The 19,935-nt window shown below is 48.3% G+C and overlaps 1 protein-coding gene across 1 annotated transcript; it reads left to right on the top strand.

Annotated features, from left to right (window-relative positions):
- The first annotated feature begins 3,994 nt into the window (after positions 1 to 3,994).
- Positions 3,995 to 15,594, top strand: Tle7 (TLE family member 7). The gene is made up of 11 exons (XM_028768760.1): positions 3,995 to 4,074; positions 4,241 to 4,439; positions 12,832 to 12,941; positions 13,054 to 13,076; positions 13,234 to 13,292; positions 13,623 to 13,835; positions 13,926 to 14,167; positions 14,343 to 14,484; positions 14,631 to 14,784; positions 15,143 to 15,216; positions 15,490 to 15,594. Exons 1-11 carry the CDS (start codon positions 3,995 to 3,997, stop codon positions 15,592 to 15,594), a joined length of 1,401 nt encoding a protein of 466 aa, XP_028624593.1.
- Positions 15,595 to 19,935: the final 4,341 nt, after the last annotated feature.

Below are 19,935 nucleotides of genomic sequence, written 5' to 3'. Positions count from 1 at the left end.
GTTTCTTAGCCATCTTGCTTCCAGACAGAGATAAAGCTTCAGACACCTACCCTTAACCCCACCCTCATCCCCACCCCTACCCTCACCCCCACTCCTACCCTCACCCCCATCCCCTGACATTTCTTTATGTCACACCCAACAGTTTCTCTACAATGTTGAATATCCCAGCTCTAAGCCTAGTCCATGGTCCCTAGTCGGGACCCTCTCTTCTGCCCCAGTCCTGTTTGATTATCTACCACCTAGCTTGAACCTGGGCTCAAGCCAGATGGGCGATGCCCACCCCACAGAGACACCGCTATTGGTTAATCCACTTCAAGATATACAGCTGCTTTGCTTTTGCTGATAGAGCATCCACAGAATCTTCCCTCTGAAGAAGCCACAGTCCATCATTGTTACACTGTCCTCAGATGAGTTGTCTATTCTTTAGGAGACCACAAATAGTTCATGACTGGCCTCTAACAGAATCACCCGGACTCTCCACTGCGGACCAGATGGATAGCGGCTGTTGTAGGAACATCTGTCTTCATCCCTGAGGGCCTTCCCTGGACTCCTGATACCATGACTTATCTGTAGACGCTGCTTTGCTCACTTGCTTCCTGGGGCCTCTTCTGCAGCATGCCCAAGTAGGTGAGAGTGAAAGGGTGTGGTCTAAAGGGGTCCCCAGGCACTGGGAGCCCAGGATAACTCAGGCAATTCTCCAGTCTCTATCTGTCCCCACTAAGAACTCTATGGGGCTGCAGCAAAAAAATTGTAAGGGAGTCAATCCAAGGAAAGGTAATAATGATACCTCCCAGCTCACAGGAAACAAAGCTTTTTTTCATCCCAGAGTGTGATGTGAGCCCTGTCTGATGATAGCAAAGAAAGGGACTGCATTGGTTTCTTATTTGTAAGAGAGTTTCTCAGAACCGTTGGCAGCATCTGTTTAAATCTAGAATTATGTAGATAAATATTCTGACAGAAACAAGGGGTAGGGGTGAGCCAGCAGAAGGACAAGGTTCTAGGAGCATAAGCCAGTAAACACCATTACTCAGCTGTAAGGGAAGGTCAAAGGCAGTTTGCTGCTCTAGAGAACAGGTTGGTGGTTGTCACCAGGAACTGCCATCATATAGGCGTTGTCTAAACCGGGCAGACTATGTGGCCCTGCCCCCATGTTAGCTGCTTCAAGTGTGAAAAGATTGAGTCCCAACTGGTTCTAGACAGCTGTTGAATTTATCCCCCCAAGAAAGTTAGAGAACAATTAGGGGAAAACATTTAAAAACCTCAACAAAAGCATTGTTTTGCCTGTATCCTACCTTTTACATATCTAATTTCTTTGTACATAGCTGAGGTTGGAGAAGTGTCTCCATGTCTGGCAGGCTGTCATTTTAGCATGTGCAAAATGGGGTGGTGGTAGGATCTACTTCCCAAGTGTGGTAGTGAAGACAGATTATCTGCTGCACAGTTGTGCATGCACACAAATGTGTACACACACACACACACACACACGTGTGCACTCGTGCAAAATCAAGCATCCAAGTCTCTTTCCTAATGGCATAAAGGTGTGCACACAAACTGCCATTGACAATGTCCTTGTCAGAACCCCTTTCCCACAGACTCCCAGAGGCATACATAATACACATGGAATATACATCATAGCCCTAAAGCTTGCCTATTCTGCTCTTACAACTTCAACCATCAGTGTTGGCCAGGAGTACTGCACTGAGCACTTCAAAGAAACCATCCTTATCAGCTGGTGACGTGCATAGGACCTCAGTGGAGTGTCTCAGGGATGCCTTTGTGTAAATTGACCCTCTCCTGGGACTCCTGGGAGCTAAGCATAGAGAGAGGCAAGCCTTGTCCCCTCTGTCATACCTCAGAGAGATTAAGGAGAAGAACCCATTCATTCCTTCTGTTGGCCACATGGGTGCTGGCCTGAGTAGTTTCAAACCATATACTATGAGACCCAGAGAAGTCCCTAGCCATGGGCCCAAGCCCTCAGCTTACTTATGGAAAAACTGAGGTCCAGGGATGTATGGGACACCCTCTTGTCACACAGCAAATCAATGGCTCACTTCCATTGTCTCTAATCCCAGGCAGGGAAGAGGTCAGATCCTGCAAGAAGCTCCTTAAGCAGGCAGGTCAACAATTCAAAGTACTTTTAGGAAGTCTCGAAAACTGATCAGATTCACTAGGCCTTCTCCCCTCCCCCCACCGCCAGAGTAAGGAATAAAAGCTGAGAGTCCCCTTTAGACAGAAGGAAGCTGAGCTGCAAAGAAGGTTCTGACACCAGACTAGCTGCCTGGAAGAAGCATAAATAAACTAAGCTGTCTGGAAGAGGCAAAGAACAACCGAGGTACCTGGAAAGGACACTCTCCAATCTGTTGAGCTGCCTGCAGGTTGTACACTGTGTTTCAGGTTCCCAGCTTTATGACCTGTGACTGATACTGGGATGGGCTTTGGTGATGCAGCTGTCTTTGAGACATTTCTGCTCCTGTAAGTAACCTTTTACCCATCTTTCTATAAATAACGCCAATAAAACTCACTAGTTCACCAAGCTGAACTTTGGTGGTGGTATTCATACTTTGGTCTACTTGGGCTCCCTATCTGGTGTGTGCTGCATCTCCCCAGGAAATGGTGGGGCAGTTGTGACAGGGGGCGGGGGTGTTGAGGGGACCAGGTCAGGAGCAAGAGTGAGGTCAAGTCATGTCCAAATCCCGAAAATCTCATCTTGAGACTGACAGGAATAAGGATCACGGTCTCCTTGTTCTGGGCCTGCACGCTCTGGGGCACGTAGCCCTATGACCCCCACCTTCACAACCATGAAGGTAGTCGCGTAGCCTGAGTCTCGTAACCTGACAGCCAAATTACAGGGTTAATTTCCTCTCTCCCTACGACTTTTCCAGCAAGCACCTGGAATTCTTCTCCATGCAAAGCAAGCATTCCTAGCACCCAGCACGAGCCAATAATGTACACTCACCTCGAAAACCCCTACCCACTCACCAAAGCTTATATTCCGCCGGGATAAAGAGTGCTGCAACACTGAAAACCTCTCAGAGGAGGTTTCTTTCTCCTCCCATCTCCTCCAACCTCCTACGGACCCACCTACCCACCTACCCCAACAAGCTTTGCTCCTTTCTCTCTGGCCTGATGCTAGGCAGTGCCTGAACACCCACCCCCAAAGGCAGGAGCAGAGCTAGGTACACAGGAAACTTTCTGTCTCACAACAGATGGCCAGGGTTTGCTCCACTGGTCTTAGCTCATGGTCAGCTGCTGCTGTCTAGGATGAAGAGCCGACCCCCCCTTCCCCCTCCCCCTCCCCCTCCCCCCACCAGCTCTGCTCCCTTAACGCAGATGCAGCGTTGAGGCACAAATCCAAGAGCACTGAAGTCAGAAGGTCTGATGTTTCACATCTGCCACCAGTGGGGACCTGTGTCAACTCTGGCTCAGAATCTTGGCCAGTATAAGGAAGTGGTTGATCCAGGCCTCTGGAAGGCTGTGCTTTGACGGCTGGGAGTGTTTTCTCCCTCTCTGTAGGATTGTTACTGTCCAGGACTCAGACCCCAAAGACTGGCAGGTGAAGAAAGCTATTTGACATCTGCCAAACCTCAAGCCATTGAGCCTCATCACTAGACAGAGGACACCAGCCGCAGCTGCCCAAGTCTAGTAAATTCCTTACGGTGACAAAAGAGGAGCCTCAACCCCAAAGACTAATTTTTTTTTCTACACTGTAACATTTCTCACCTGGAGCTCTAGGCCCAGATGGGCGCCTGTTACAATCTTTTTCCTTCAGTCTGGACCAGTACATCTGTCTCAGGAGGAGAGGTTACCCTCCCATCCCAAACCTGTCGCCCTCAGAAAACACCTGATCGTACCGGAGTCTGAGAGGGGCTTCTGGGAAGACTCTCTTCGGCCTCTCTGCCTCTGAAATCTCCCCATCCTCCAGACTGCTTTCCCACTCTTGTCTGTTGTTGTCCTGCCTGACCAGGAACCGAGGAGCATTCCGTTCTATTCCAGAATGCCTGCTGGCCCCTTCCGCTTAGTCAAGAATCGGACAACCGGAGACGAGCTGATCTCGGCCTTTTCAGGGATAAGCACGTAGCCATCGGGTTGGGCAAGGTCTCAGTCTCCTTTAGTTCCACGCACTACAGCTCAGGTGGAGCACCTTCCAGGCCTCCTTGGGGCTTCCTTGCTAAGGCCTGAACCAGTTGGAGTAGGCGGGAGTCATCGGCCTACTCTTTCGTCTGCCTCCTTCCTGCTCCAGTTTCATCTACCATAGCAGGGCGGGTCTTCAAATGGCTGCCATGTTCTTGAGGTGTGGCTCCCACCCCCTGTCGGCCGCGGAAATCCCACCCACCCTCCGTCCAAGCCCAGCCTCCAGGAAGCCTCCCTCAACTGCACACTGCGCCAAGTGTCTCCTGTGGCGGCCCCCGGGTCCCCCCAGAGACTCGCAGCCAGTCACGGTAAGAGGCTAGTCTGTCACCGTCGACCCCTGTGTGTCCTCCTGTCTTTCCCTCACCCGGGCTGGGGCCCCGCTCATTTGTCACCAGGTCGTGGGCCTCTGAGGGCTCCTCCCAGGGCAGGCCCGAGCCTCATGCACCCTGCTGCACAGATCCCGCCATTCTCGGGGGATGGAGGGGGGTTTGCTCGTGCAGGGCTGTCTAGGCCTGCAGCTGGCGTCTGGTGCAAGGGGACAGGGACACGAGCGCTGTATGCGGGTCTGGGGGTGTCCTGCATGGGGAGGAGGGAGGGCAAAGCAGCCATTAGGAGTCCTCTTCCGCTCCTGCTGCCTCCTTGTGGAGCAGCTCGCCTGGTCGCTTCCAGCAAGGCGGGAAACAAATCGTCGCCAAGTCACCAGCGTGAGGCCACCTGGTTCCCGAGGCCACCTGGTTCCCTCGGCCACACGAAGGCTCTTTCTCTGCTCGGAACCTGAGGAGAAGCCCTTCGCCAGCTGCCTCAGATCCAGGATCCCAGAGCAGCTGGGGCCGAGGTGCTGGTAGGAAAATGTCCCGGGTGTCTCCTGGGGAGCCTGAAGAGATGGCGGAGACCCGAGGGCTGCAGGGGTGGCTGCAGCTCACCCATTAGCCCACCGCATCCTCTTTAAAGAGTGCTGGGAGCCCAGTGATGAACCAGCTCCCAGTCAGAGGAGCTCACAAGAAGAGCTGAGGTGAGGCATGTCACCTCAAGACCCTGATAGTGACAATTCAAGGCTTAGCTCAAAGCTCCCTAGGAAGAAAATTCTGGACAGAAACCGGACTGTGAGAATGCAAATGTTCAATCTCGGGGTGGGTAAGGACAGCGCCTTGTGTGAGAGGCGACCGCCACCATCACTCTTGTCTGGAAGGAGACCCGATAAGTCTTGGAGAGTTGGAGGTTCCCGGTGACATCAAAGGACCAGATGAACGTGGAGGAGATGAGTAGTGAGAAGTGGCCCGGCCCATTTGTCGTCCCTTCCTCCTGGAAGGACCCTCCTGTACATTGCTCAGAGCAAAAGTCATCTCTCTTTTGCGTCTCCCCCCCCATTTTGTGACCTCAGCCCACTCTTTACCGCCCTCTGCCCTTTGGACTTGGAACTGCAGGCTTTCACACTGTATACAGAAGACAGGAAGTGTTTGGTACCTGTGGATATTATCGTTTATACGTTTTCATCAACAAATATCTAGGTGACTCTCTCGGGGGCACCTTGTTGAAAGAGAAGCTCCTGGAGTGGGGGACGGAAGAGGGGTGAGTGTGTGTGTGTGTGGGGGTCAGTTCTGAGCATAGGTCTCTAGTGAACTACCTAGGAACTGCAAAGGCCTTATGGATAGAAATCAGATTTAAGCTGCTCCATGCCTGTCCACCAGAGAGCACAGCCTCAAATAAAGGTTTGCAGGCCAATGTTCTTGGTTCTGGTACCACCTAGGTGTTGACCCACCAGCTGGGGTACACCTTTGCCTCCACGTACCTCATTTGACTGTATTCTCTGGGCAAGGGGATATCTACAGCTGACTGGCCCTCCTAGGGTTGTAAAGGTAAGAAACCACCGGCCAAACTACCTGGAATTCACTGGATGGAGAGGAAGAAGCCTCATGATACTGGGACTTTTCAGGCCTTTAACTCTTTATTGCTTTTTTTTCTTTAATCTTGAAAAAAAATACACAAACAACAACTCAAAATCCATCATTTTAACTCTATAAAATGTACAATTCGGTGACGTCACAGCATTGAGCAACTATCATCATTTTCCAGTTTTAGAACGTTTTTGTCATCACATGTTATCAGCTTGGACCTCAGGTTCCCCATCTGAAAACGGAGCTAGTAATAAACGGCTTTCCTAAGACCCGAGGAGATGTAATCAAACTTCCGTTTCTGTAGTAGGAGTTGGCTTGCTTGTCAGTGGATGATGAGGGAAGTGGGCAAGACCCCGAGATCAGTGAGAGTCATCAGTGGTGCCAGATGGCAAGTAAATCAATGTTCATTTGGGGCTCAGTGATCCTCAGGGGCCTCAGAGAGACAGTGTTGGCTAGTGTTGGGGAGGTCCCCTGTGGCCATCAAGTGTATCCTCGAGGTGAGGATTTCTAGACAGGGCAGAGTCTAGAACGTAATGCTCTGTCAATTGTCCCAGCCCACTCTTATAAGCTACCTTGTGGGGAAACTTGTGTGTCAGGAAACTGAGGATCCAGAAGGAACTGAATCTGCTCACAATGACAAACACGGAAGTGCGGGAGGTAGGGCTAATCTTCACCCAGCAGAGGTGGAGGAAGAGGACGAGGAAGAATTAGGGACATTTGGCTCCAACAACCTGGATAGGATGATTTCTGCACACTTATGCTAAATGATAGCTTGCTAAGAACTAAACTGGCAGTAGCTAAGATTGTATAGGAATGGAGGGAGAGTTAGAATACTGAACTGGGACATTTGAACAGAGGACAACAAGGGGGAGAAGTGTACACACACACACACACACACACACACATGCACACACACACCAGGTAAGATATATAGAATGTATAAGGAACTCTCATAGCTCAATAAAGCTTTTTCAAATATTTTAAAAAGTCATATGTGAGGGGTGGAGGAGGACCGAAGAGATGGCTCAGTCGTTAAGGACACTGGCTGATCTTTTCCAGAGGACTTAGGCTTGATTCCCATCATCCACATGGACGTTCTGAAACATCTAATAACTTCAGTTCCAGAGGATCTGATGCCTCTTCTGGCCTATGGGTACTGCATACATGTGGTACACAGGCACATATGCAGCCGAAATATCCAAACACATCATTAAAAATAGCTTACCGGGGCAAGAACTAGACCACCACTCCAATGGAAATGTCTCAACAAGGCAAAGCTTTACTCTTGATCAAGCTGGTGTGCTTGGAAGATCAGGCACCTTAAGACAGCAAGCACACTTGGTTTTTATTCTAATGCAGGAGTGACTGCGTCTTTTTCCTATTGGCTAGGGTCTGATCTCATAGTGCTCTGAGACTGGCTGGTTTTGAACATGCAAAGGAAATGAAGGTGGAGAGGATCAGTTATTTTAGTCTGAGAATGCAGCAGGGTCTTTGTGTAAACAAAGGTTTTTTTTTTTACCAGGTTGAAGTGGGGGAATCAAAGTCTTAGAAGGTAGCAGAGATGAATCTTGAATTCCAGCGCTCAGTAGGCAGAACCAAGTGCATCTCTGAGTTCAAAGCCAGCTTCGTCTACTTAGGGAGTTCTGGATCAACCAAGGCTACACAGGGAGACCTTGTCTCACAAGTTGAGAATCATTCAAGTGTCTTTCAATAAGAAAGATAACTATAGCCAGGCATGGTGGGCACCCATCTTTAATCTCAGCACTCAATATGCAGAGGCAAGTGGACCTCTTGAGTTCAAGATCAGCCAGGCCAACCAGGGCTACACAGTGAGACCCGGTTTCAAAGAAACAAAACAAGCCGAAAAAGATTTGAATTCCTTGTCCTAAACACAAGTTTTGTAGTATTTCATAGAAAATGACTCATATATAATACTTCTTACAACATTAAAAATAGTCATCTGGGCTTGGATTTGTATTCTGGTCTTAGATGAGATTCTGTGGGATTCTATCCCCCTCCCCCATTAAATTTTATGGTTCCAAACTAAGTACAAAGTCCAGGCCCTGTGTCCCTCACTGTGTATTCCCTGAGAGAATCAATAAAGAGATAGCCATCAAAAGATGGATTGTGTCAGGACAGGGATTTATGTGAAATTCCCTCCCGGGAAGTTATACAGCAGGCAGTTAACCACTTTATGGGAAACCCAGTGACCCCTTTGAGAAGTTCTTTCCTCCAAGGGCTGCAGTGACCACAGGCACTGTTTCCTCTTTTATGCGGGAGTTCCTCAAGGACTCCTGGTCTCTGGTCCTTTGGCCTGGACTTCGGTCCTTGGCATAGGCTTGGCTCATAGTTCACAGGAGCATCAATGTATCTGTTTGATATACAAATGACCAGGGAATGTCATTCCTAGATAAGGGGCAAGTATTCGCCAAAGCCCGAGGGTGGGAACATGCTGCTTAGAAAACTGTGGGTCGGGTATGGCAGAAACAGGGAGCAAATAGGAGAGCTATTTGGGGCAGATGAGGGCAGGAGAGTAGGAGTGTCCAGACTCACCGGCAACTATCCTTCTGTGGGAAGGAACTAGGGGGACAGAAGGGTTGTGTAGAGTTTCTCAAACATGGTGCTCTAACCAACAGCGGCAGGGCAGCAGCAGCGGCACTGGCACCTAACATCAGTATGCTCACCACCACATCACCGCTGATATCACCATCCCTACCCCCACATCACTGAAACCACCACAATAACATTATCGCTATCGTTACCACCAGTTTTGCAACCATTACTACCGCTACCACCACCATCACCATTACCCCAGTAACATCATCACCTTCTATAATCACCACTGCATCACCATCTAAGTGGCCACCTCTACCACGCTGCTGTCACCATCACCATTCCATCCCCATCACCAACCCCATCTCTATCACTCCTCCCATCCCGACATCACCAATCTTCTCCACCATCTCCATCTCAGCAACCCCCATCATCCCCATCATCACTACCGGTCCAGCCACCCCAACCATTTCTCCTAAGCTATGATCTTCATCACCAAGCACCCAGTGAGAAGTAGATTCTCAGCTCTGGATCATTTACATCAGAATTTCTGGGAGGTGGGACATCGAGCTCTCCAGAGGACCCTGAAGGATGCTCAAATTTAAGAATCTCTAGACAAGATAGCCACAGAAATGCAAGGCTTCTCTAGTGGTTAACTTCAGAAACTCTGATAAAAGATGACAAACGTAAAGCCAAAGCAGGGAGAAGGAGAGGGCATGGTCCCTTCCTTTCACTAACTCCCTGATGCTGGCTTGCTGAAGATCCACCCTAGGAGCAAAGAGAATTCACCTAGAGGTGGGGCGACACGTGCCTCTTGACCAAATTCTGGCTTTTATAGGTCAGCTGAAACCCAGAGGCTTATGCCCCTGAAGTTTCTCACTCTACCCACTAAACATATGTGGAGAGATCTCTGCCTCATTCTCCAGAGCTCAGTGCGAGTGTGGCCACACCTTGATACTGATCAGCCATTCAGAATCCAGCACCTAACTGGGTTCTCACCCAGGGCTTCAGTATTTGTTAGGCTGGTGTTTACCACAGGTGCTGGGCAGCCCATCACCCTGACCCTCCCAGGTATGGAAGGGTGGATCCGGGCCTCTCCTGGTCTTTACTCTCCCACTTTCAACCTCTAGGCTTTGACCTGCCTTCTAAGGTGCGTTCCCCACCGGAGAGTATTTTGAGTGCAGGATTGCTCGCTCTTGGAGAGAAAGGAGGGAAACCCATGACTTGGCTCCTTCAAAGCCTTGTCTTATCTCTGGTGAAAGCCTAGTTACCTTGACGTCAGAAGCCCTGATTAAAGGGTCTCATCTGCTTTAAGGTTTACTCAACTTCCATAAGAGGACTTGCAAGCGGGGCTTCACCTATTAGGCATCCTTAAGGTGCAGGCGGCCTGTACCCCTCTGCTTGGTCTCACCAGGGCTGAAACTAGCCACGCCCCCATCCCCATGCTACTAGTTAAAGAAGCCTGATGGCTCTCAGAGAAAATATGTTAACTGAACAAACGATGTAACCAAGAAGCACGAGAATGATGATTTAGGGAATATGAAAAGTCATGGCCCTGGCTCAAGAGTTTTTAACAAGCCTGAAGCACTCCTAAGGAAGAAGAAGTGGTGTCAGGTCTTGTTGCGCCTAACCTCCCTCCCCTTCCTTTCTCCTGTTCTCCACTGTCTGTATTGGAGACACAGCTATTCTTCTTAATCTCTTGTACATGTGTGCACGTATATGAAAATAAATTCTAATTTCCATCCTTTCTTATACAAAGTTAATATATTTCGAACATTGTTCTGAGCTTTGTAAACCATCCCCCTCTAATATTAGAGCATGAAATATTCCACATCAGTGAACATATCCTTGTGTTATTTTTTTAAAAAACTACTGTGTACTATTCCACTGTAGGGATGGGCTGTAGCTTACATGACCAATCTTTACCTGTGGTGTTTAGGTTTTACAACAACTTATGCGTATACCATTCTATCTATCTATCTATCTATCTATCTATCTATCTATCTATCTATCTATCTATCTACCTATCTATCCATCCAATTGTGTCTACAGGATTGGTTTGTGAAGGTGGGGATGCTAGGTTAGAGTAGTTGCCTTGGTTCTTATGGTGGGTACCGCTTTTAGTGGGAGGTAGGAAAGGAAGCCAGAGGAAACACAGTGTGAGGCTGTTCTGTGCTTTCTAGCCACTTAACCTGGGACCTGGGGCTCACCTGTTCTACGCTTCACTTTTTAATCTGTGAAGTGGGCCCTGGCACTCGGGAGGCTGAGGCAGGAAGAGAGTCAGAAGTTTGAGTCCAGCCTGGGCTACAGGATGAGATCTTGTCTCAAAACAGTATCTATAAAATGGTTCAGAAAGGCTAAGAGTTTGCCTCAGTGATAGAGTGATTTCCTGGCATGTATGGAGGAAGGCCTTGGGTTTGATCTGCAGCACCCCTAGACCAACAAATAACCATCCATAAACATAAAGCATATGGTGGCAAGGATCAAATGAGATCTTCTATGTGAAACATTTAGTTTAGGGCCAAATACACAACTAACTATTGGAAAGCTACTGGGTTTTTGTTGAAGTTCTGCTAGAGCCTTTTACGATCGAGCCTGGCTGTCAAAACTGTTGTTCTGAATGGAAGATTCCCTCTCCATGGACATCCAGGTCCCCGAGGTTTCTGTTAGGTTCTCTTAACAGAAAACATAGAGTTTCCAAGGGACATTTCTAGGGTTAGCTGTTGGATAGGTTGGAGTGGAATCTTTCTGAACAGGGCACTGGCTTGTCTTAGGTTCACTGATTCTCTGGAACAGGCTGCAGTTAAGTGCATTGTCTTCCGTGTATCATTTTCTATTAGCCTTTCTACAGTGTTCCACAGCCTGCAGGGGTGACTCTGTTCCCATCTTAGAATTATCTCAGGGTGCAGTGCAGCCAGTGTCAATTACTGGCAGGCCAAGTCTTTAAGTCTGCATCCTGTTCTCACCAGACAGTGTCTTATATTTGAGTTCATGGTCCCAAGCTCCTCCATGCTGTCTCCTGTAGTGGGAGGGACACCCCATGGTCTGCATGCACATTTCCTGTTGCCTCGGGGTTTGGGTACGTTGGGGATGAGCCACATTTGAAATGGGTATGTCCAAATTAAAGGGTGAGCTTGATTTTGTCTATGCAGAAACAGTCCATTTTGACAAAATTTCATTGACAGTCCATCTTTTGAGGCTTTACATTAAAGGAGCTGTTCTCAGGACATTCTCAACAGATTTTGTGCAATGTGCCTGATTTTTTTTGTCCCTGTTCCAATTGTGTGTGTGTGTTTGTGTGTGTGTGTGTTCCTCTGCATGGATTTGTGTGGTCACCTGTGTGAGCATGTGTGTGGGGGTCAGAGGTTGATATCCCCTGTCTTCCTCAACTATACACCATCTTTTATGAAACTGCCTTTTTGGGGTGAATGCATGTATGAGCATATGGATGTGAGTGTGTCCATGCCACAGGGCACACGAGGAGGCCAGAAGGTAGCTGTTCAACAGCAGGTTCTCTTCCACCGCCTTATTTCGTGGCAGGGTTTCTCTGTGTCTGCCGCTGAGCTGCCTACTCCAGGGAAGCTGGTCTCTGGGCTTCTGAATAATTGTTTTCACTTCCCACCTTATTGTACAAGTGCTGAGATTATAGCTGTGTGCTCCCACATCTGGATATTTACGCAGGCTTGAGGACTGAAGTCAGGCCATCTGGCTAGTGGAAGCATCTGGCCCTTTGTCTTATCCTTATTTCTTTTGAGGCAGGGTCTCTCACTAAACCCGGAGCTTAGTAATCCAGAATGGCTGACCAACAAGCCCCAGGAATCTTGTCTCCACCTTCCTGGCGCTAGGATGACAGAGACGTGCTTGGCTTTTCACATGGCCGTCTGGGAATCTGCACTCAGATTCTCATGCTTGGGCAACAAGTGTTTCCCAACGGAGCTTCTTTCCCAGCCCTTTTATGTTCTCTTCCGTAGTACAGGAGATCAGGATGACTTGGGAACCCAGGATCTGTTTGCTGGGTCCCTAGAGCCAGATGGTTCATTAACTTGACTGACCCAAGAACATGAGTGAAGAGAAAGAGGACTCATTCAGGACACTCAGAATTTATGATCAAACAGAGGAGATGAAGAAGATGCCAGAAAGCTCTGGTGTTTTTTCTCATCCTGGGCAACAAGAGCAACACCAAATGGACAGTGCACAGGGAATGCTCCAGCTGCCCCCATGTCCCTCAATACAGCGTGACCCTGTTTGTCAGGAGATGCACAGTATGATCCAGCAGCAGTGGGATCCTCAGGCCCAGGACGCATCTGGGCTCCAGCCCATGTGGTTTTCAGAGGCAGAACCAGAAGGAAGAACTGGCTCAAGGTAAGGCTACAATGAGCAAGGCTGGGCAGTGATGGACTGTCCTGGGTAGAGAGGGCCTGGCACCACGTTCTGCACCTCACACCATCTTCCCTGTCTTCCTTCTCTGTCGTAGCTTTCAACCTGGAGACATGACTGGTAAGTTCTGGCTGTGACAGTGTGGGTGGGGAAGGGGAGTGGCCCAAGATGGATCCAAGATGGCGGATGAGGTACCCGGTTTGGTGTTACGAGAGCTTGTGTCTCCGTTGCTGTGATACCCTGTCCATGAGAGGTGGATGTGGCTGTTTCCCTGCAGGACAGTTCTCTTCTTCATCCTTGCCTAACAGAGAAGTCTGGTCATTCCTCAAAGCCATTGTAAGTACCTTAATATTATGTTTTTAATACCCAGGCATCATCCTTCTTTCCTACGCATCCTCTAATGGAGAAGTGGTGTGTTTGCACACCTCTCATCCCTTAGGTACCCTTAGGTAGTGGTGGCCTGGGATGCCACCTTCTTAATGAAGCTGTCCTTCTTCCACCATTCTGATAAGTAGGCCCTATAGCCCACAGGGTAACTTCTACAGGAGATGTCACTTTGGGAGGTGGTTGTCCCTGAGCCAAACTCTTATGAGAAAGCTTAGGTATTTGGAGATAAGGGGCAGAGCAGGCTTCCCCCTTAGTGGACCAGTCCTGTCCTCTCTTCAGCCTCCCATTCCGGATGAGGCAGTGGTCAAGTGGAAGTCCCCACGTGGTTCCTGGAGGGTTGGCACTCTCCGCCATGGGAAACGAGTCAACGCCATTGCCATCAGCAGTGCTCCCCGCCACGTGTACACGTGTGGCACTGGCTACATCAGGGTGTGGGATGAAGATGCATTGCATGCCTCAGACAGGGCGCCTCAGGCCCAGCTGGACTTTCAGGTGAGGGGCTCTATCAGGTTTAGAGAAGACAGCCAGGGCCTCTGTCCCCAGCACTGCCGAGCGTACTGACAGCATATGCTCTTCCCCCAGGACCCTCGGAATCGTGTCCTTGCATGCAAGCTGTTCCCCGATGAGCAGAGCCTCATCACAGGGGGAATGGCCAGGGCTCTGACTCTCTGGGACCTGGCACCCACCCCCCAAATCAGGGCTCAGATGGTCTCCACGGGCTCCATATGCTACTCCTTGGCCCTCTCCTCCGATGCTCACATCTGCTTGGCTTCTTTCAAAGGATTTGTGGAGATTTGGGATGTGCAGAACCAAATCTTGATCAGGTAGGACATCTCTCCAGAGTTACTAAGGTCTCTCGACATGAGACCCCACTTTCCCTTCTTGGCAATAGGGCTATGCCAAGCAGCCTGGAAGGTGCATCTAGGCGCTTCCTAACCCTGTAACTTCTGGGTTGAGGGACAAAAATTTCTGAAGACCTCTGAGTCATTTTCCCACCAGGAAACACAAAGTCCCTCCCTATGGGTCCCGGTGTGTGGACGTCACGGGCTTTAAGTTCTGGACAGGTGGTGAGGACACCACCCTATATTCCTGGGACCTGAGGAGCTACCAGAAGCTACAACAACACAATTTGTGCCACGAGGTGCGTGCTTGGTTGTCTTCAGGACCAAGTTCGACCCCAGGTTGGGCACTTGGGTGTGGGCGAGGGTTGGTGAATGTGAATTTGAGGCTGGGTCTTTGAGTTATGGCACTGGCAATCTTGAATGCTGACCCCAAATCTTCCCACAGATCCTTAGCATCACCCACGACCCCAGTGAGGAGTGGGTGCTAGCCGGCTTGAAGATGAGTGACATCGTCATCCTGCATGCTCACCGAGAGGAGAAGTATAAAGCTGTTGTCCAAAGATACACGCAACATCACAATCTCAAGTTCGCCTCTTGCGGTGAGTTAGAAGCCAGGTGAAGGTGGTGGGTCCCTGTCTCCTTTCTCAATCACCCCCTTTCCATATGCCTCCCTCACAGGGGCTTCCCATTTAGAATGAAGCAGGAGGGTACAGGGAGACAGACGCTTCAGGAGTTCCATCTCATGGGCCTTTTGTTCAGTAATAACTCACTTGTCCTGGATATAGAAGGACGGCGGCAGCATATAAAGGGGTGGTTTGAGCCATGTGTCTGATTCTCAGAAGGCAGGGAAGCTGAGGCAGAGAAGATAGTTGCTCTCCCCGTAGTCTACTTGAGGACATCTGGAATTAGAACAGAGGCTCAGTCTATGAGCCCCGCCCCCGTTCTTTCCCGTGACAGGGACCTATTTTATAACCACGCTGGATGAGATGATCCATTGCTTAGCTGCACCCTCTCTAAGAAGGTTGTTCCAGGTACGGAGTTGGGGAGTCTGGAGGGGGGGTACTGAAACACTCAGGGCTTGTGGCCCCAGATCTCTACTTGGTGGGTCCCCGAAAGAACTAGAGAATACCACTGAGATAGCCTTCTGTCGTGGGAGGGGCTGGGGATGGATCCTGTGAACCTATGGTCTTTACTTTGAGCTTTGTTCATGACACAGTGAACCCTTGGGTCTACGTAAACCTTGGACCATGAAGTCCTCATGTGTAGCTCATGCCCCACTCCTCCATGTTGTCCTCTCTTTCTAGGCAGAGGAATGCTATGACATTCTGTGCTGTGACGTGTCCTCTGATAATCGGTATCTGGTCACGGGTTCCAAGGAGAGTGCCACAGTGTACCAGCTCTTATATTGAAGGTTGTGGGCTATGGTCTTGCCAGTGAAGAACCATGAAGATCAGACCATGTGAGCTCACAGTACCAGACATCTTCCACAACCCTCTACCTGAGCCTCGATGGCTGGCCGGCTGTACTCCCAGGCTTTGGTTATACAGCTTGGGGGCTTTTCTTTTTGTTTCATCCCCTATCACTGATTTCTGTGTTTGGCAGGTAACTTTATGAGATATAGCTTTGGAATTAATAAAATAGAGCAAAACTCAGAATACCGTTGGTGTGTTTCAGATAACCAAGTTATAGAGATGGCTTATTTTTATCTGGGTTTAGCAAGTAGGGGCCTGCCATTCTTCCAGGACGGGGCCTATTAGTCACTTTTTTATGTCTCTATGATAGAATGCCTTGAACAAAAGGCAACTTAGAGGAGAAAGGGTTTATTTTTGGATTACAGTTCCAGGGGGATAGTCTCTCGTGACAAGGGAGTTATGGTCACAGAAGCGTCGGGCCAGATGGATGGATGGATGGATGGATGGATGGATGGATGGATGGGTGGATGGGAAGCTGGGAAGCTGGGAAGCTGAGTGATCACATTTCATCTCATGATGATGAAGAAGAAGGAGAAGGAGGAGGAGGAGGAGGAAGAGGAGGAGGAGAAGGAGAAGGAGAAGGAGAAGGAAGGAGAAGGAGGAGGAGGAGAAGAAGAAGAAGAGGAAGAAGAAAGAAAGAAAGAAAGAAAGATAGATAGATAGATAGATAGATAGATAGATAGATAGATAGATAGATAGGTAGATGGGAGAGAAACCCAGTGACATCCTTCCTACTGTTCTTCTATAGTAGAAGGGACTGAGGACTGATCCTGTGAACCCATGATCTTCACTTTGAGCTTTGTCCATGACGCAGTGAAGCCCCAAGTCTACATAAACCTTGGACCTCTTCTAACAACACGTGTCTGTCTGCATGCTGCCACGCTTTCTGCAGTGACGATAACGGACTAAGCCTCTGACGCTGTCAACACGCCCCTATTAAATCTTTTCCTTTATAAGAATTGCTGTGGTCATGGTGTCTCTTCACAGTAATAGAACCCCAACTAAGATACCATGAAAGACAAATAAACTTGTATTTCCACTTAGTTAATGTTGAGGTCTATATGTTACTATAGCCCTGGAAAGAGCATGCATTTACTTAAAAGGCCAAGTGATGGATATTTTAGGTCTTGTTAGAGTTGATGTTGCAAGTCTTCAGCTTTGTTGCTGTGGTATGCAAACAGCCTTAGATAAGTAGATAAACACGTGAGTATGAACTTCATCAATGAAAGTGTATAGATAACAAGCAGGGAACTGATTGGCCTTCGGGACATAGTGCCTCAACCCCTATCAATATTCCTTCAAGTAATATAGTTAATTAAAAAAATCTATTAAAAAGGTATAGAATTAGCTTTAGTGTGGTGGTGCCTGCTTTTAATCCCAGGCAAATCTCTAAGTTCAAGACCAGCCTGGTCTACAGAGCAAGTTCTAGGGCAACTGGTGCGACACAGAGAAACTTTGTTCCGAAAAAACTAGACACACACACGCACACACACACACACTTGAGAGGGGGGAGGCGAGGGCAGGGACAGGGGAGAGGTTACCAGTGAAGCTATTCAGTGAGGCTGTAGAATCACAGGCTCTAAACGTATTCATCAAAGATGAATGAATAAGCCAACTGTGACGTAACCACACAGGGATGCACTATGCTGCATTAAAATGGAAGAGGACTCTTACACATGCCATAATCTGGACAAATTTCAAGACAGCCATAAAAGGATAAGCACTGTACTGTTCCATTTATGAGGCCTTTAGAGTTGTTGATTCATAGAGACAGAAACTAGAACGGTCATAATCTGAGGCTAAGGGGAGGGATATTAGGGGCCTACTTATTGAATGAATACAGCTGTTAGGAGTTTCTGTTTGTTTTGAGACAGTGTCTAATGCAGCCAGCGCTGGCCTTGAACTTACCAAGACAGTGACTAACATTTTGGAGATAAACCGCATTTCAAAGTGGCTGCACCATCGTACCATCCCACCAGCAATGAATGGAGATTCCATTTTCCCCATGTCCTCATTAAAGCTTTGTTACTATGCCCCATGGCAGAGGCTGGCTTGTGTCCTGGTCCTCCAGCCACAGCCTCCTGCGTGCTGAGTTTATGGGCAGCATTGTCATGCTTGGCCTCAGATGTTCAGTTTTGCAACATGAAAACCTGGCACAGTGACAATAGTTAGACACCACCACATGAATGTATGTCCCTGGTAGCTGAATGGGATAAGAAACTCTTCCTTAGTTGCTTTTGTTGGGGATTTTATTCCAGCAGTGAGAAGAGTAACACATATATATGGGAAGAAGGAATCTTGGACACCGTTTGGGTAACAGTGACTAGGTTTTGCTGTTGTTTTGCGTTCCCTGCAGAGCTGTAGTTTCTTTGTTAGGTACTTGGGGAACAAGACTTGTATCATCAAAGGTCTGGTGTCAACTTGCATCAATATCGAGTATGGGCAATGACCCTGAGGGCATAGGCACATCTTCAATACTGTTTTCGTACGAAACGGTTTTCTTTAAAAAAAAAAAAAAAAAAAGCAACACAGGCTGGAGACATGGCTCAGAGGTTCAGAGCACTGGCTGCTCTTCCAGGGGACCTGGATTTCCAGCACTCACACTGTAACTGTAATGTCACTCACTGTCACTACAGGTTCATGGGATCTGACGCTCTCTTCTGGCTTCTGTGGGCATTGCATGCAGGTGGCTCTGTTACATGCAGGCAAAAACACAACACACAAATACAGATAAGGAAATCTTGGGGGGAAAAACACCTCTCATTTGGAAATTCACACATATGCTTCATCTGGGGTCATGAACAGTTCCGTTTTTAGCATGTTTATGTTGTTAGCTTTCAGTGGTTGTGACAAAGTGCCCGAGGAAACAACTTGAGAGAAGAAAGGTTTTGGCTCACAGTTTCAGTCCCTACTCAGTAGCTGGCTCCATGGCTTTGAACCTGAAGTGAGGCAGAGCATCATGTGGGGAGGAAGTACTGGAGCAGAGTTCCTCACCTCATGGCCTCTGGCAGCGAAATCTAGAAATAGTGTGGAAGGGCTGGGAACAGGATGTGCCTCCCAGGTTACCTTTGTCCATCCCTCCCTGCCCTGACTGACATTCCTCATCCTGTTTTTATTGATTTGCCTATTTGCATATGCATGTGTGCAAGTGCACGTACACACACACACACACACACACACCACACCCTTTCAAGCCAGATAATTCCAGTGATGACCAATTGCTCCAGACAAGGGAGGAAAAACGTCCTTTCATGAGACAATATGAGCATGGACACTTGGACCGTCTGTGCCATGATGAGAGAACGAATCAACAACATTGCTCATAAATGTCAGTGCAAAACATTGATTAAAAACATTGGCATCGGATAGAATATGTCCTAGCAAACGGACTCCAATCCTGTATAAAGACAAGATATCACGACCAAGTGGGCGATTATAGGAGGCGATGTTGGATCAATATTAGTCCATATGAATAGATTGTTTGTACTGAAATTAGGCACCTGTTCATGACTTTAAAACATTAAAGAAAGTGGCAGTGAACACCTTCCTAATGAATGCACATATGATATGCCTATCTATCTAGTCTTAAACTTATTATTTTAGTAAGGGAAATGCTACAGCCACCAGACAGTTCTAGTAACATCAGGAACAAAATTAGCATGCTATATTAGCTACTTTTTGTTGCTGTGGTAAAACACCGTGACCACAAGTGATTTAGGGAAGAAAAAAGGGAGAGGCTGCAACCTTGGAGAGGCATGGCAGCTGGCAGCTGGGGCGAGAAGCTGAGAGAACACATCTTCAACTGTAATCAAAGTAGAGAGGGCAAACTGGAAGCGAGGTGAGATGATAAACTCTCAAAGTTCACTCCCTAGTGATGTACTTCTTCCAGAAGGGCTACGCCTCCTAAGGTAACCTCCCCCAAAGGACCACCAGCTAGGAACCAAGTGTTTCAAGGCACGAGCTGTTGGGGAATGCAAACATGAGCCTCATATTTGACTTTCTCATTCAAAGCCCACACACGCTTGCTAATATAATAATATCGTTGCTAGCCACTGTAATCAGACTGGAAAACTCAGAATCTTAAGAATGGTTATGAGTTCTTCCCATTAGCCGATGATGTGGTGGTTGCATTAGGGTGGCCAGAATGAAAATGGCCCTCATAGACTCATAGTGAGTGGCATTATTGGAGATGTGGCCTTGTTGGAGTAGGTGTGGCCTTGTTGGAGTAGGTGTGGCCTTGTTGGAGGAAGTGTGTCACTGGGAGATTTTGAGGGCTCA

This window comes from Grammomys surdaster, unplaced genomic scaffold (assembly GCF_004785775.1).
Source record: "Grammomys surdaster isolate TR1022 unplaced genomic scaffold, NIH_TR_1.0 187, whole genome shotgun sequence".
Classification (NCBI taxonomy): Eukaryota; Metazoa; Chordata; class Mammalia; order Rodentia; family Muridae; genus Grammomys; species Grammomys surdaster.
The sequence above is the reverse complement of the archived record's forward strand: the minus strand, read 5'-3'. Positions and strand labels throughout refer to the sequence as shown.

Bases quoted from the DNA above. Each gene is read 5' to 3' on its own strand.
- Tle7 (XM_028768760.1), top strand. From the start codon at position 3,995: ATGCCTGCTGGCCCCTTCCGCTTAGTCAAGAATCGGACAACCGGAGAC. The intron at 13,293-13,622 runs GTAAGTACCTTA...TCCTCTCTTCAG, and splicing joins GGTCATTCCTCAAAGCCATT to CCTCCCATTCCGGATGAGGC. The intron at 14,485-14,630 runs GTGCGTGCTTGG...ATCTTCCCACAG, and splicing joins AACACAATTTGTGCCACGAG to ATCCTTAGCATCACCCACGA.